The sequence below is a fragment of the Chroicocephalus ridibundus genome, chromosome 8 (assembly GCF_963924245.1).
Source record: "Chroicocephalus ridibundus chromosome 8, bChrRid1.1, whole genome shotgun sequence".
NCBI classification, from domain to species: domain Eukaryota; kingdom Metazoa; phylum Chordata; class Aves; order Charadriiformes; family Laridae; genus Chroicocephalus; species Chroicocephalus ridibundus.
Genome location: NC_086291.1, coordinates 212,702 through 229,616, shown reverse-complemented (window position 1 = coordinate 229,616; position 16,915 = coordinate 212,702). Strand labels below are relative to the sequence as shown.

At 40.7% G+C, this 16,915-nt stretch overlaps 1 protein-coding gene across 2 annotated transcripts in view; it reads right to left on the bottom strand.

Moving 5' to 3' along the window:
* SLC44A5 (solute carrier family 44 member 5) overlaps positions 1-16,915 on the bottom strand; it is an 88,647-nt gene that overhangs the window by 23,947 nt on the left and 47,785 nt on the right. For both annotated transcript variants that reach the window (XM_063343581.1, XM_063343580.1), the window contains exons 3-7: positions 14,236-14,309; positions 8,178-8,262; positions 4,621-4,705; positions 1,736-1,864; positions 865-925 (exon numbers count right to left, since the gene is read on the bottom strand). In XM_063343581.1, coding sequence (XP_063199651.1) covers positions 865-925; positions 1,736-1,864; positions 4,621-4,705; positions 8,178-8,262; positions 14,236-14,309 — 434 coding nt within the window. The remainder of the gene's footprint in view (positions 1-864; positions 926-1,735; positions 1,865-4,620; positions 4,706-8,177; positions 8,263-14,235; positions 14,310-16,915) is intronic.

Genomic DNA, 16,915 nt, shown 5'->3' with positions numbered 1-16,915 from the left:
ATATTCAGCCTAGAATATCTATCCTACCAATTATTCTGAGGCAATAATTAAGTAACATGTCTCTTTTTGCTCCCTCTGTAATCTTTGCCCCTTGTTGTGCTCTAAAAGAAGATAATAGCTTCTTTGCAAATTGTTTTCTGTCTTTTGGGTCAGTACATCAGTTTTCAGACAAATTCTTAATATTTTCTTTTAAATTTAATCCATATTTTCTCTTCTTTGATAACATGTCCCTGGTTTACGTGATGTCTATTTTAAAGCACGGAAAAATAAACAGCAATTTCTTATTTGCATGAGCTTCTGGGTCAGTGACAGATACTCTTGGTATTACACCTCTGCAGCTGAGATAAGCTCCGAGACCCGGGGTTATCTACTCTGAAATACTCTGAAAGACCATAGTGACAAAAACATTTTTTGGTCCCTTAATTCCTCTGCGTGCCCTGCATAGCCAGCGCTGCAACTGAAAAGCGAGCTGCATTGTAACTGGGCTCAAGTATCGTCTGAACTTCAACATCTGGCCACACGATCCTTCCTACCTTCCTGGCGTTTCCTTGATGCCAATGAGGTTGCTCACTTGCATGTTTTGAAAGACACAATTTCCGCCGTAAAGCTTTTGTTATCAGTGATGATTCAAGAGCAAGAAAGAGCTCAGCTTGACCCAATCACATGCTGAATGTTCACAGATGCCAGTTAGAAACAATAACAAATCTTTATACTTTTAAACTGTTTAAAAATGAATGGACATCACTGGCAGATAACAGACAGCTCCTGGTGACCTTACCACAAAACACTTTTCGGGCTGGAGTTGTGGTTTAATGTGAACGCTTATAATCTGCTAAGATGTGTGTAAGAAGTAGAATCACTCACAAGGCCTGCTTGGAATGATCATCGAAGGACAATCTTCATCACGTAGGACTTGAGCAACAGACTAAAAAGGGGAAAAACAGGAATGCTGAATACATAGTAAAATAACTACGTGGTTTTTATTTCTCACCCAGTCTGAGAAAATGCCCCAAACCGGGCTTTGGAGCCTCCTCCCCAAACTTGACTGGTGGAGCTACAGATACATTCATGATGTAAGTGAGAATGCAAACTGTCACTGAGATTTGGGAAAAGACTATTCTTTCCTTTTCTACTGACAAAAAAAAAAAAAAAAAAAAAAAAAGACAACCTGTTCAGTTTGGATCAGTCTTCTAAGCCAGAAGTGACTGGGAAATTATTCCTTGCCTCCTCTTCACCTTTTCTCTTCAGGAAGAGTAAGAATTTAACACAATTAAAAAATAGCTGAATTGCAAGATGTTTTGAAGATGGGAGAAATAACACTGTGTATTTGAGTATAAAATCAGATACATGAAGGATAGATTCATTTTGCTAGCTAAGTTACTAAGTAGCTATAGATGACTCGGGAGCATTAAGAGCTGGTTTGAGTTACTCTGCTCTACTGCTGTAGAGTACCGAAGTACTAAAGGATACTGCTTGCCACAGTACTGCAACTACCCAGGTAGCTGCAGATATTCTTTTCAGCAAAAAGGAATCATTTAAAGAGCGGGGGGTTTGGTGTGCATACAACACCTTCACCCTTGATTAAATCACTGTCAAACCAACCACGTACATGGGACAAGTCTTTGTATGGTGAAATCAAAATAATTCAAAGCTTTGATGCAGCTCAGTAAAATCACGCATATTACATATTGGTTGAAGAAAAAATGTAGCCCACCACCGACTGATACATACACACCTTGCGAGGATTGTTAAAACCAGGTTTGCAGAACTGCCTGAAGTAATTCCACTGGTCTGGTTTATATCTGTAGGAAGCCTGAACGTCAATGTAGGTTGCAAACCTGTCTGGGCACTTCGAGACACAAAGCTGCAAGAAAAGAAAAAAAAATAGGAAAGATACACTGAGAGTAGAGAAGGATAAGGAAAGTCAGCACAATTAAAAAGCAAGAAAAAGGCCACCTAGAAAAGTGCACTATTTTATGGAATTGCCTTCAGTAATGTTTACTGCAGAATTTAGAAAGGGACATAGGTTTTCCTCTCAATTCCCTAGATGAATACTTAAAAAAAAAAATCTTTGATGAATACACTTTCAAAGTCTCTCCTTGTATCTGGCATATCAAGACACTCTCTGTATCTTCTCAGGTTCTAAGCATTCTGGTAGATATGCAGAGCTTTCAATCTGTTGAAAAAAAAATGGGGTTTTTTTGAACACCGGGAAAAAAACCTGACGGGTCCTCCTCTACTTCCATCAGCAGCAGTGTATATAAGCAATGTGGTGCAGTAGCTACTCTCACAGGATACACACACTTTCTTGCTATTACACTTATAAGCAGAACTCTATTAAAAAAAAGTCTCATGCAGCTAAAATTGTTCCACCTTTCTACACAATCTCTTCAGGCAAATACATATCCACAGATATTGTTCAAGTCAAGTTAGCTGTAAATCACTCAAAGGTGACTTTTCACTACTGACTAATGATGAATCTCCCCTACTTACAACGCAAGAGGAGTGCGCATGCCAGGAATGAAATTCATACCACCCAAGGTACAGCCATTACAAACGATTTGTGAGAAATCAAGTGAGGACTGGGGTTTGACGAATGCATCCACTCAGAAGTTATGATTTAGATTTATGTCTTGGAGAAGCAGCTGCCCCCAGTGCACAATGACAGCTCTGCTGGTCGCTGGAATCACGCAAGTTCTGACTCCTCAGTGTTCCTAAATACTGTGAGGTGGTTGGAAGTCCATCTTCTTAGCAAGTTTCAGCATTTTCTAGAAGGCTGTTCTCTGTTTCCAAAGCTGCTATTCAAGTGCCAGAGGGACATCACACATAAAACTGTATTTACCTCAAGGGCGTTCTGCCATGTATGATTCACCTAAAGGAATTTGGGGAAAAGATCATGCACTAATCCTTAGAAGAGGGTAGAAGCTGCAAGAGCGTCTTTTTAGATGAGTACTACAGTCCTATGGACTACCCACAGGCCAAGGAACAGAGAAAGAAGAGTTTTGTCCTTGCTGGGACAGCAGGCGACTAACAAGCATACGCTCCACTATAACCTCAGTTTCCCATCTATGAAACAGGCTGAAATGTGCTGTCTGTGGATTCAGTGAACTATAATGACAGTTTTCAAATCCATGGTCTTACTCAAGAATGGAAGCTCTTCCCATGCCAGTTCTTGGGGGTTTTTCTCATGGGACAGGAATGAAAGACCCTGCCTGCAGTTCAAAAGAGGAATTATCAAACAAAGGTTTCTTCTGCATTGTCACAAAAGACCAGAGAATTAACCATCTGCAATAGCAAACAGCATTCAAAAACATTCTAAGTTTTGGAGACGTGTGTCTGAAAATAAACAAAATAACTGCTCTACTGCCCCAACTGTCCTTCAACAAGTATTTCACCTTAGTTGATTCATGACCACTGCCACCTTGACCACGGCACCAGCCAAATCCCACACAAGGACCTCAGTATTTCTGAGCAGGCTGAACTGCTCCCAGAACAGAGTCTAAAGATGGCAGGGTAACAGTGCCAGTGTCTGTATGTGGACAGATGGGGATTCCGGTAACAAATCTGCTGCTGATAGAGAAAGTTTCCATTCTGACAGCAACTGCTCAGTGTTAAGAGGGTTCTTGCTCTTCCTTGACGGAGATTTCCATCTCTTCAGCTGTGTCAAACAGTCCATACAGTCACACTAACTGATACGCCAGAAACATCTATCAAGGACAGGGATGAGGAGTAAGGGCAAATTGGAATGGGAAACATTTTAAAATGATAGCCAAATAAATAGACAATTAACACTTGGAATCAATAAATTGGTTACCATACAACAACCCTCATTCAAATTAATACTGGACTTCACTGAATGTTGTCAAAATGGCTGAGACCATACTCTGCCACCTGCAGTTTAATTACACGGTACAATTACTTTGGCAGCAAAGTTGGATGAGAGCAGTCCTGCACCTAATTCCTCTGATCTGCCCCATGCCATAAGTTGTTGCCTCGTAAGATGAAGTGACATAACTGGCTGTGTAATTGTTCAACAAAGCAGGTCAGTAAAATGGTCTGATGTTAAAAAGATCAGGAGGATAACTGTAACCCACTCACGGTCAGTGGCTGGGTTTATTTCACAACTTCACGAGAAGTTGCAGCACAGCTAAGGGAGCACAGACTGTGGCATAAGGCAAGAACAAGCCTTCAAGATCTTCACTTTTGAAAGTGCCATAGGCTCTCACCACCCCCAGACGCTCCCGTCACTCAGGATATCCATATTTTATTGAACATGTCTAGTTTGGAAAACCCTAGATGTCAATCAGAATTATCGTCTGCATGCACTGATTACTACTGGATAGCTGTCTGATGAATTCATAACTAACAAATTGCTGTATTCAAATAAAGAGACTTTTTTTGGCCAACTCTTATCCAAAATACACATGTGCATTTCTATTTATTTTTTCTGACCATCACAGGCTACAGAGACCCTGTGCTACACATTTTATCTATAAAACAAACATATTATATTTTGAAGGATACTAACAGCAATTTTAAAATCCAAATGAATCTATGTCTAGTTCTCAAGCACCATGACTAAGAGGCAGGGAAAATATTTTATCTCTGTATTTCACTCACCTGTGTTGTAGGGCACTGTAGGTTTATTAACACTACGGGGCTGGCACATTTCAGAATGTTAAAGTAAAACAAAATGGTCTTGTTCCTAGGGAAGTGGATATAAGATAATTAATATTATAAATATGGGTGCTTATACATCCCACCATTCAAAAATTTATAGTATACATTGAGATTTAAATTCTATTATTGTGAACAGTCATAGTGTAAACATAAGACAAAAAAACAAATCCCAAGCAGGCCCTGAATGTTCTGTGCCAAACATCTCTGAAACCAGAAGTATTTGTTCTAAAGAATGCTAATTTTGAGAAGTTTTTCCCACAGCAAGGTTTTAGGCCGAAACAAACCCAGGCCCTGTTACAGGTACCTGTAGTCCTGCCTCCATGAAGTGAGGTCTGTAAAACCCCCCTGCAAAACCACTGTGGTCCCTTTGCTTATGCTGAACGCGTTGTGTATGTACTGCACGCAAAATTACCATCAGCAAATGCTACACTGTAAAAGCTGCCTATTTTTTTGTTGATCAGAAGGTGGCACCAAAATCAATCAAAAGCTTTTTATGGTTGGAAAGCAAAAGCAGCTGTCCAGGAAGCAGAATGATAATAGCATCTGCTAATAACGCTGATAAACCTCCTTTTATGTAAATAAGGCACAGACTGAGGGGTTTGCACCCCAGAATCCACACACTTGACAGCTTCTGGAACTCAGGACCTTGAGGTAGCTGTCACCCTACTTTGGATTTGTTGAAAAATGATTACCCCAAAATCTCTGGATTAAAATATCTGGGTTTTGAAGATAGAAAAATATGCAGTTAATCTTTGCTATGTCAGAAAACTGCCAGGCAGCTGTAGTGAAGATGGTATGGCAGTAGTCCTGCCCTTTTCACACAAGACTTCGAAGCCAGCTAGCCGTGCCAGGGCTACACAGTGTCCCTACAAGAAGTAACGGTGCATATGCCCCGCTATGGGCTGTGATGTGCAAAGAGAACATGGGAAGTGTTTGTCTGAGCCCCCACTGACCCCACCGTGGTGATGGGCACAGAGGCAGCAGGACAGTATTAACAACGAAGTGCGCTTGGGCGAACAAGGCTGCCCCTCTGCAATCTGCTGGCTTGGCACCAGTCCTGCTCCCGCATCTCCCCATTGTCTCCCCCACTCCAGGATGGACCCTCTGATCTTCCACCAGCACGCGGCCCCCAACAATTGCTGAACACGCCCATGCCTTCAAAGCTGTTACACAGCATCACAGCCATTCAAGCTGCCTTTAAAACTTGGACTGTTTTCACTGAGATATGTTCTACTCATGCTTTTAACAAAACATGCATCCTGGCAAATACAATTCATTATCATTAGTTGTTATTTCTTCAAATCAACAGAATAAAATTTTGGGCTGAAATGTCATCGTTCTTTAGTAGTTTCTTGACAGTATTTATTATCTGTGAGCTGCTCAAAGCCATTAATGAAATCTCTTTTCTTTTTCTTATGCCTTATCCCACTTGCTGATATCGACAGCAGAAAAGAAAGTTTAAACATGTACATAACGCAAGAAAACAGTCACCGAGAACTAGGCCTGTATTCTCTATATTGAAATCGTGTTGTATTCTGTGATTACGCTGTGGTCTGTAGAAGGCAAAACAAGTTTAGATATTACATGAAGAGTAATGGATGGATTACAGGGAGATGCAAAGAGGCCTAAGAGAGACCCTCATGACAACCTGAGGTAGAATTAACTTGACTGCGTGGAATTCATTGGAGTTCAAATGGGTTTTTGCACGGGCTGTGAGCGTTGGCTTGGTTTTTAGCTTCTATTTTCTACTCTTCAGTGAGATTGCTGGAGATGCTTGTTCCAAGCACAAGATCCAAAACACAGAGACTGTGATCACTTTCCAATGAAAAAGTCTCAGACTAAGACACTGGGGACTTTGGAAAACCGCAGTCCTGGGTTTAGCCTTTTACACCACCTACTTTCAGGGTGTCTGAAAAATCTGGCAATGGTATCAACGAAGGCCTGACAACACATCCCACACCTCCACCCTTAGGGACTAGAGGGACTTGTTCAGAGGGGCCTCCTGGCCCACTGCCAGAAACATTCTTGCTTCTCCAGTAGGTTGTATAATGTGTCTTTTGGCTTATATTTTTATAAGAAACTCCTCAACGTAGCAAATAAGTGCCAAAATGCAGCCTCAGTAGCTGTATTGTTCTCCAGCAATCACATATATGCAGGGACATTTGTGAATACAAACTGGAAATCACATTGTAAGATATAACTAAAGGGAAGACTTGAGTAACAAAGAGAAAAACAAGAATGAGTGGATGATGAGAATCAGAGAGAAGCATCTGGCTACACGCCACACAGTGTGTATATGTCTGAGACTCCCAAATCAATATGCCCACCACTTCCTACACACCACAGAGGGGACAAGGACGAATATGGGGGCGAGGACGGAGGGTGCAGTGAGGGGAACACACACAACACTAAAACTTTTTCTCCTAGTTTTTCCCCTTCAGGAAGTTGGACTCTCCAACAACTGCTGTGAGGAATCTTAGTTGGAGGGTGGAACAGATCTTCATACACTATCCAGTCAGTTTCCTCTGTAAAAACCCTTGAGAGGATGTAAAGCCCCTAGCTCTGCCTCTGTTCCACTCCCTAACTCCTGCTCCTCCCCTTCTGAACTGCTCTCTGGACAGTGGCTTCCTCAGTTTTTTTCCCCAGAAAACTAAATGCGAAAAGAAAGCAGCAGCAAAGAGCTGTTACCAAACACTAGTTTCTGTTTTGCTTCCTGCACAGCGTCCAGCTTCTTGACAGTAACAAGGGCATAAAGGGTCCCTAATGCTTGCTTTTTAAAAGTGAGAAGGTGAGGGAAAAAGAAAAACTATTTCTTTAAATTCTGTATCATGAAAAATGTAGATTTTCACAGAAAACACTGATGCAACGTCTTTCTTTCCTGAGCAGTTATTTTTATGTAGAAACACTCTGTTGATATCAACTAATTAACTCTCACAAGTCAAAATTTAAAAAGACTGGGAAACTGAGACAAGTAGAGCAGTTTGGCTGATACCCCAAGGAAGGTATGGTTACAGTTGCCTGTCTCCCAGACCACTCAGTCTCCTCTCTACCAGCACTGGGTAAAACACAAGAGCTTTTCCTCATGATCTTTTCTGTTATTTGGTGCACATTGAGAAAAACTGAGAACCAGGCCACAATGCTTTACGACTACTCTTATCCCAAGGTGGACAGAAGAATTACGCAACCGGTTATTAACTATCCAAACTTTGGCACTCACTTTCTATGCAATTAGTGATGTAAATCTTTAAGTTATATTGATACTTTACCAAAAATATTCTATGAATTATGAAAATAACTGCACTATAGTAACAATTTGGGTCTAGATCTGCACTAAGCAACTCATCTATTTCTGAACTTTATTTGAAATAAATGCAGTAAGAGTGTCACTGTCTATTCAACTTCCCACAAGAACCCCTAGCAGACAGAGACATTTGAAACCTCACATTTTGTTCATAGTGCATGAGTAATAAAGGTGTGTGAATGCATTTAGTACTCACTCGTTGGCGGTATCTTTCTGACCACAGAACTGCCCATAGCTGTCAGTTGGATAAATCACTTTCCTGGGGTCGCCGTGCACCCAAGCTGCAAATATACACATATCTTTTAATATTTTAATCAAGTGTACACAGTCAATAGTTGAAACTGGCTAGCATGAAAATGTATCACCTCTAATGGGCCATTTTAATCTTTGTTGATCACGACTGATTTGTAGATTTCCTAATGAAAAACTAAAATATAAACCAAACTAAACTGCGGTAAGACGAAGGTATGGACAAATCAGTAAGAAAGCAAACCAGTTCACTTTTTACCTTCAGGGCACACACATCTTCGTTCTACCTGAAATATGATGTAATGGGCTTAAAAACTAATAGCTATTAAAAGGGGAAAGAAGAGGAGCTAACTATGTAGACAAAGAGCGTTCAGACAACCACAACGGCATCAAAATTAATGACGTTAGCTGGGTGTGTGACTGAATCTAATGGACTCCATCTGCACTAGGAATGAAACAAACTCTCACTTTGTAAATGAAAACATTTCCTGACTTCTCACTTGGCAACTCTCCATTTTGCAGTTATTAGTCCTGCACCTGGCAATTAAATGCTACCGTGAACCATAGTATTGAATGGGAAGAGAGGTTTGTATTGAACTGTTAAACTTCTTTTCTCCACTTCGAAGCAGGATTTCTTCTCCAAGCCATTTTCACCAGCACTATTATTTCCCTTTGAGGATCAAGTACGCTCCAGCTATCACTATTGGTATTGTTATTTCTAAGCTGTAGTGTGCAGACCTGACTAAGCTTCCTTCTTGACTAGCCAATGACTAGCCTTTGAACTGTTCTGACTACTAAGTTTAAATAATGGAAATCTCATTTATTTTTAAGCATCATCTGAAAGTAAGATATAATGCCAGAATATAATTCCATATCACTACTCTGAGCTGACACCCTAAAATCAGGTTGCTAGAGAACTATTAGAAAAGACTGCTGATCTCCTCCCTAACATTTCTTCGTGCTTGTATTATGTGGAAAAGATTACAGGTATTACAAAGATTTTAGATTCAACCTCCCCCCAATGCACTATATACTGAATGTCAGGAGCCCACTTAGCATACACTCCAGGCTTTGATCTATGCAAACCACCTTGAACTTGCTTCTCTGTAATTACCCCATTTTCTCTCAACTTTGTGACATTATACTTAGTCATTTGTGAAACTGTCATTTTCCTCAAGGTCACTTTGGTAAGAATAACAACGCTCAACAATAATGACATGTGCAGTAGACAGAATCTATATAAGCTCTCTGAGCAGCAGACTGCAAATGTATTGAAATGTTCAGGACAGATGCACAACATGTCTTCAACGACTTGCAAATAGTTACAGAAAATCCGTAATGCTACCTTTCACCTGGAATGAAAACCTTTTCACCTGGTTACCAAAATGAATCTGCTAGTTCATTTTAACCTATGTTAGTTTTCCTGTGTTTTGGAGTTTGGAAATTAACCTGCTGCTTGGTATCAAACACTTTCTGCACATTCAGATTAAACTCACTTCAGATTAACTCTGGTGTTCTGATGCTCAGAGAAAGCTAAAGGGTTTCACCAGTGTTAAACCCCATTAACTTTTTAGTTTGTTAGTCCCTGCTTATTTATTTCAGTAGCATTACTAAGCAGGAATATCTAGGAGGCACCAACTCTCTCTTAGGAATTCCTACAGTTAGTTGATAACTCATATGCGTACACGACATCAGAAAGCAGACGACTCTCTGGCGATTGCAATGAGTCCGTAGGTTACACCATGCACACTTTCTTTTATCACAACTCTGACAAGAAGGAGTTTTTCTTTCTACTTCCATATGACCTTGCTTTTCCTGCACACAAAAGCCTGGTTGCAAATGGGTCAAGCTCCTATACGGATCTGAACGACCTCTCAGGCCTTACGTGTATGATGTTAATGACTCTCATACATCGCTCTTTTCCCAGCCCCAAAATTAGTTTGGCATATTATTAAAGGGACTAATTTTTTGCATTTGACTGTATTTTTTCTTTAACACCAGCAAAGAGGAAGCAGTAGAGATAAGCCCCACAATGCCAGATTCAAAGTACTGATGAGAATTTTGTAGCCAGACTTATACCTGCCTCGTATAGATAATTCAGAAGTAGTCGCTGCTGCTAACAATATCCTTTCCTAAGTAGCACAGCATATTAAACCTGGAATTATTATTCACTCCTCAGACAAACCTGGGAGAAAGGAGATAAACACTGCAACATGATGTTGGTTGGTTTTTTTTTTTTTCCTTTTTGCTATCTCAGTCTTATTCAGGATCCTTCCATAAGAAGGGCCGAGGTGACCCCAGCTCGATTCCTTCAGCCCATTTGGGTGGACCAACACAGACAACAGGGTAAAACTCAGCTCATCCAAAGGGCAGAGCAGTGCATTCTCCTCACATTCCTTTTACTTCTTACACAAAGTCTGCTGAAATACTTCAAAAGGCTGCCTTGGTTCCACTGGGTTTGTATCAATCCTTGGTCTCAAATTTAATCACTTATCTTTTGCGCTGTGCTTCTCAATTATTAGCAGAAATTAGCAGACTATAATCAATGGAACACACTGCTCACTTCCAAACAGAATTTCTGTTCAGATTGTACCTGCTTTGCCATTACCAAATTGTCTAAAGCTACTCCTGCTTGGCAGTAGCTGTCCTGTGTGCCTAAGGCTTCAGTCATGTTTTTAGTAAAACACAATTAAAAAGCTTTTAAAAAATAGATTCAGCACACTTTGTGAAATTCCATCTCTTGGATGAGCTGCTGGGTGAATGGATGAAGACACCTCTCAGATAAATTCCAAAGTGAAAAAAAATAATTGGGTCTCATTTACTACATATACATTTATTAATAAACTTAATCCTCTGTCACCTTCTTTGCAAACTCAGAGAAATGACAGTGAAAGAATCCATGTGATAAACACACAATTTTTCTGGCCTAGTCAGTGAAGAATAAGTACCTAATTCAACAGTTCTCACCAAGTGACAAAGGTTATTGTAAGAACCAGCCTGACAGAGCAGCACCATGTTTTGCATGTTGTACTGCACTAATGGTGACTCGCTATCAAGCACTAAATGAAAAGGAATCCAGTCACATAAAACTTTTTATTCCAGCATGTTCTGATGCTCATAAGGCTGCAGTCTGAGTGCTGGCACAAACATCTGGGCTAAAAAAGAAAATTAAAGAATAGCTGAACCATATTACACAGCTGATTCAGCCCTCAGAGCAGCAATGTGACATCCTACGACACCGATATAGCATTTTCAGGAGGCCTGCAGTTATGTCAGTCCTTTTATTCATGCGGAGCCAACACGCATGCATAGTATCAAAAATAGCTGATGTCTGTCACTAAATGTCTGTCAGATGCACACCTTTTTTTTCGGTGCTCTATGGGCTATGTCAGTGGCTGTAAAGGCTGGAAAGTGTCCTGTCAAGGAGAAAATGTGATTAGAACAATGGCATCCTGTGATACTTAAAAATGAACTGCAAATCTGTTTATACAATCTGTTTCATTCCCTCTACTGTGTATTTTTGAAAGGGCAGCCTTTCATATCATTATTTTGCTTCCCTTAAAGGTATATTTGTAATATTTTAATGTATGGAGAAATTGACCTGCTAAATTGTTCTTATGTCTTTTTAACACAAGCAATTTACTTATGTATTGAAACAGGTAATAGAACACATGATACAGAATTTGCAAAGCCACGTTGATAACTCTGGTATTGTTTAAGCATCCCTTGGAGCAATACAAGAGTTACCACTTTGAATTAACCCGCCCTCTGGAATGTGAGGCTCCTTTCCAAGAAAATTTACTTGCTGCCTTTTCTGAATTAAAATAATCTAAAATTAAGAGGCTAAACATTTGTAAAGTATCGCCTGGATAAGCCTAGAGTCTCTGAAATAAACATGAAGAGTTAAGTCCGTTTGATATGAAGGAAAACTACATGGAATGTTAAATTAGCACACTTAGTTCATCTGTAAAGATAAAAGATTGATAAGAAAGTTAATCATGGAATAGCTATTTCTATTCAGTACAGTCACTCAACAGCAGCTGTCACCGAAGCAGAACTAAGGTGAGTATCAAAAATTGTTTGTTGTCGTCTTTCAAAGAGAACTGATTACCTTTTACTCAGACTACATTTCAGCCCCCCTGAAACATAACACAGTTCTACCTCACTGTTACACAGACACACATATAGCTGAAGCCTATGTGTGCTATACCTACAATACTGACAGCAAAATTTGACTCAGATTTTCAGTCATAGCAGTTCTGCAATGAACCAGCATTTACTGCTTACTTCTCACGCCAAATTAAACAGGATCCAGAGCAGTAGTCACACTTCTAAAAGAAATTGCAGAAAACTACTTTTTTCTCCCCCTATAATAAGCCATAATTCATGACTAAGGATTGACTTATAATCTATTTTCTTTTAATGTGTTGGACTATATGATCTTCAGAGGTCCCTTCCAACCCCTACCATTCTGTAAACTTCTTTGACTCTCATGTATTTTGTCCAGGGCTGGCCCCTGGAACTGCATCAAAGCTGATCTCATCTTTTCCTTAGAAACAAATTAGAGTTAAAAGAATAGTTGAAGCACAGTGCAAGGAAAGATGAAAAGCAGGGACCACATGGATCTGGATTTGGAGCGGAAAGAAATGTTTCTCGATTGAAAATTCCAATCTTCTCTGTAAGAACGGTAGAAAAAGTCATCAGCTACAAATTTGGTATCTGGTTCCAGGAACACGTTCTAGTTCTAACCAATATTTCATACGGTTTGCAGGAGACAGCTGTTCGGATGCCTTGTGTGCTGTGGGAAAGCACTGCATGTGCAGAGCAGGGAATATGACTAAGTCTCTGTCTCACATCACAGTAACTGCGTTGTCTGAGACCACAGACATGAAGAAGCGAGGAACTGGCCGGTCCCCTTCTGCTGCTATCTACTTCTGCAATGTCTAGCAGGTGGGGTTCTTTGGAAACTGCACATACAGAGTTGACATAGAGTTCTAGCAAAAAAAAAAAATAGGAGATTTATACAGTGCTGGAAAGAGAGACAAGATCTGGCAGCACAAGAATACTGTACAGCTAGAAACTGTCCATGCTCTCCTGTCCCTCTGTCTGGGCAGCAGCACTTCAGAATACTGTTTGCCTGCACAGGGGCAGTCACCAGTCACCAGAGCATTTGTATGCTCAAGAAAACAGCAAATGTTCCTCTGAGTCCAGCTTCTTCAGCTCTGGCTTTGCATTTGAGCAGTGACTGAAGGAGAGAGCAGGACATCAATGAAGAACCAGTCTATCAGGTAGGAAGAGGAGGACAACAGCACGGACAGGAGAGGGATGTCCTTGGGACCTGGCAAACTCCCAGCACCAAGTGGGAGGCATGGCAGGTCTGCAGCAGCTGTACACAGTCCAGCAGCTGCTGTTCCTTCTTAGGACTAATAAATTATCTCCTTTTCTTCAGCCTGTTTCAGAGCAGGTTTAGTAAGCAGAGATATACACTGCATGTATATTCTGGTAAGTGCGTCTCCGATCTCCTATAACTGGGAGTTGCGTGACTATTTCTGCTCCAAATAGTTTCACAAGTCAGATCAATTTTGGTGTCAATTTGGAATTAAGCAAAGTGGGAACAATTCAATTAGGCCATGAGGGCCTCACATAGGTTCTTTCAGTAATATCTTCAGAACAAAAAGCCTCTTAAAACCAAAGTGTTTACCTCTAACTTTTGCTGCCAGATTAATGCCAAATGAAAGTGATTTTTTCCACCACACTTTATGATAGCAAAATTATAAAACCATGTCATTTTTACTTGAACATACTTAATTTTGAGTTTTTCATCAATAAACACACAGTTTTGAACTCTTCCCTAATTACAATAGACACTGAATGTTAATTTATTTATTGATTGGAAAACTCTACACAGATATAAGCAAAAGGGACATCCCAGTTAAAAATTGTAACATTCATAAAGTTGCCTCCCCTGGGTATGAGAAAGCACTACTATACCTGCATTTACTTACCCACAATTCCTAATGCAATGTAACCCAGAATGACGACTATGAAGATCACACAGCAAACAGTGTCTGTACAGTGCCTAGGGACAGAAAGAAGCACTTTTTAAAAATAAGGTGTCTAATATGACCCTTTGAAAACACCGAGTGTCACAGGGTATTAAACATCTGAATGTCTGCATCCGCACTTAGTAGAAGTCTTACTCACAACATCACATTTGAGGTGTAAGGCCCTGCTTTCGCAGCAAGAACAGCAAATAAACGTGTATGCCTTTTGCACTGTAGACAGCAATAAATACATATTGAACAACAGGTTTAAATATTCTTAAAACAAGTAATACCTTACAGCATTGAATCCATGAGATCACTTATGGTATTGGCCACTACAGGACATCTGCCTCAGCGTGTCCGTAACGCTGGTATCAAATATTGCCAATGATGTGATGAAAGAAAGATTCAGCACAACTTACTTGTATTATAAATAGCTTATGAATAGAAGAATAGCAGCGTGAAATGAAAAAAGCCTATACACAACTACCCCTGATCTCAGCACAAAATTCTGACTCAGCTGCTACACCTCATTTAATACAACCAAAATATGCTCTAGGGAGAGGAAAAAAACCCCCAACATATTGTGAAGAGCCATACCTTCTCTTACAGACAAGCAATCAAAGAACAGCACTCTCCAGTCTGAAAACTGAGCCAGTGAGAAAACAGAGTACTCAATTAAATTATTGTCTTCTACTTATTGGTCTGCATATTAAGTTCACGCAGGCAGAGGAATGGAGATGTAGACCGCTAGACTGGTTCTTCTCCAGTGTCTGACCCTGGCCAGAGCCGTTCGAGGAGTGCCATCGCCATTACGCGTGACACTCCCAAGCGGACAGGTCAGTGCCTGCTCGTGGGGACCACCGGCCCCACGGCTCCGGCCGGGGCAAGCAGTTCTCTCCTTCACAAGCCCTTGTTGCCGAAGGCCCGTGGAAGCACAGCAGTTACTGTCTGACAGGCCTCTGCAGGCCTCACTGGTTAAGAAACATTTGCAGCTAATGGTCTTGACAGGATTTAATTAACAAAGGAGTGAATTAAAAGTGTGTGCTGCCCAGAGCCTCCTCATCCAAAGGATTTCAATCGCTGTTGTCATTTGCCATGCCCTGCCTATCTGGCAGAGTTCTGGTGAAGAAGGGCTGTACGATCATCGCTGACGGCCCCAATCAGAAGGGTTGGTGTGTCAGCACGGCCGGTGCTGCTGGGGCTGTCCCCAGCCGCAGGACCCAAGCCCATCCTGTGCCACGTCTCTGTGACTGAGGAGGGAGCAGCCACCACCTCGTGAGCACCAGCGCCAGCCTCCCGCTAGAGCAAAGGGCCTTCATGAAACGAGTGATGGTCATCTCTGCTTGCCAGGCCATGGCAAGGAGCCCAGCGGATGCAAGCTGCATCTCACCAGTAAAAGCATTCTTCTAGTCCAAATCCAACTGACACACAGTCATTTTTAGCATCTACCATTCCTTCCGTTTTCCAAACCACATCTCCTCTTACAGAGAACCGTTATTCTTTAGCATAAAGGAGATAAAGAACGCAGATCCTTTAAACAGTTGGAGAACTTGAAAAGTTTATCCAGGTGTGGAAAAGGAAAGAAAAATCCTGTACACTTCTCTAGAGGGACAGGGTTTTAGCATCTCACCGAAATAAATTTTTAGTGAGGCCAAGGTGGTACATGATTCAAGGTCAATATGACAGTGATCTAAGAAAGGACAACTGCTTAAAGCAGAAGTAGTGATGCTAAAATAATGCTGCTTGTTTTCCCAGCCTCTGTTCAGAAGCAGTTCTGAGACTGCTCAAGCTTGGCTCTCACCCCATCAGAGCCCTTTTTAAGAGATACAATATTTAATTCAAGATGTCTCAAGAGAAATATGGCACCATAAGTACCTTAATTACAACTCCTATAGTCTCAAAAACCTCTTCCAGTCCAATTCTCACCGGTCTCATTTTATGATACCTAAATGAAATTAAAGGTTACACCCATTTGCACTAAAGCTTCCTTTTAAAGTTTTGCGGAGCCACCATGAGCAAGTACCCATAAACTCTCTACGAGAATGCAGGAATTTTTCTCCTTTGTAATACACAAACTTCTGTACAGCACCTAGTAAAACTCACTGTTGCCAAGTATTGCTGTTATATAAGTATTTAAAAAATATATAAGAAGTAGATAAATCTGGCTGGAGCACCTCTCCTATGAAGACAGGCTGAGACAGTTGGGGGTGTTCAGCCTGGAGAAGAGAAGGCTCCGGGGAGACTTTTATATACTTTTATATAATAATTATGTGTAAACATTCAAGGATTAATGAGAAAAAGCACTTTACATTTCTTATGGTATAGATGATAAAAATATTAAAAATGCTAATAGCCAGTACTGGAAATTTTGATGTTTTTTAGTACTTTTTAGATAACCAAGTTCCATAATCTGAATCAAAAACCAGTGTGTCTATGTATTTGAATACAGGAGTTTCCATAGAGATAAATTGCTGACAAAACCATCACATTCATCATTTTCAGATAACGTAATAAAAGACCTTCATTTGGTTAAGTGCACAGTTCAGGCTCCCACATCACATTTTACTGCTTACTGCTGTCACTTAGCTTAATTTATGGTGCCTGATTTGCTTTCCACCCTCTCTCAGAAGCACACTGC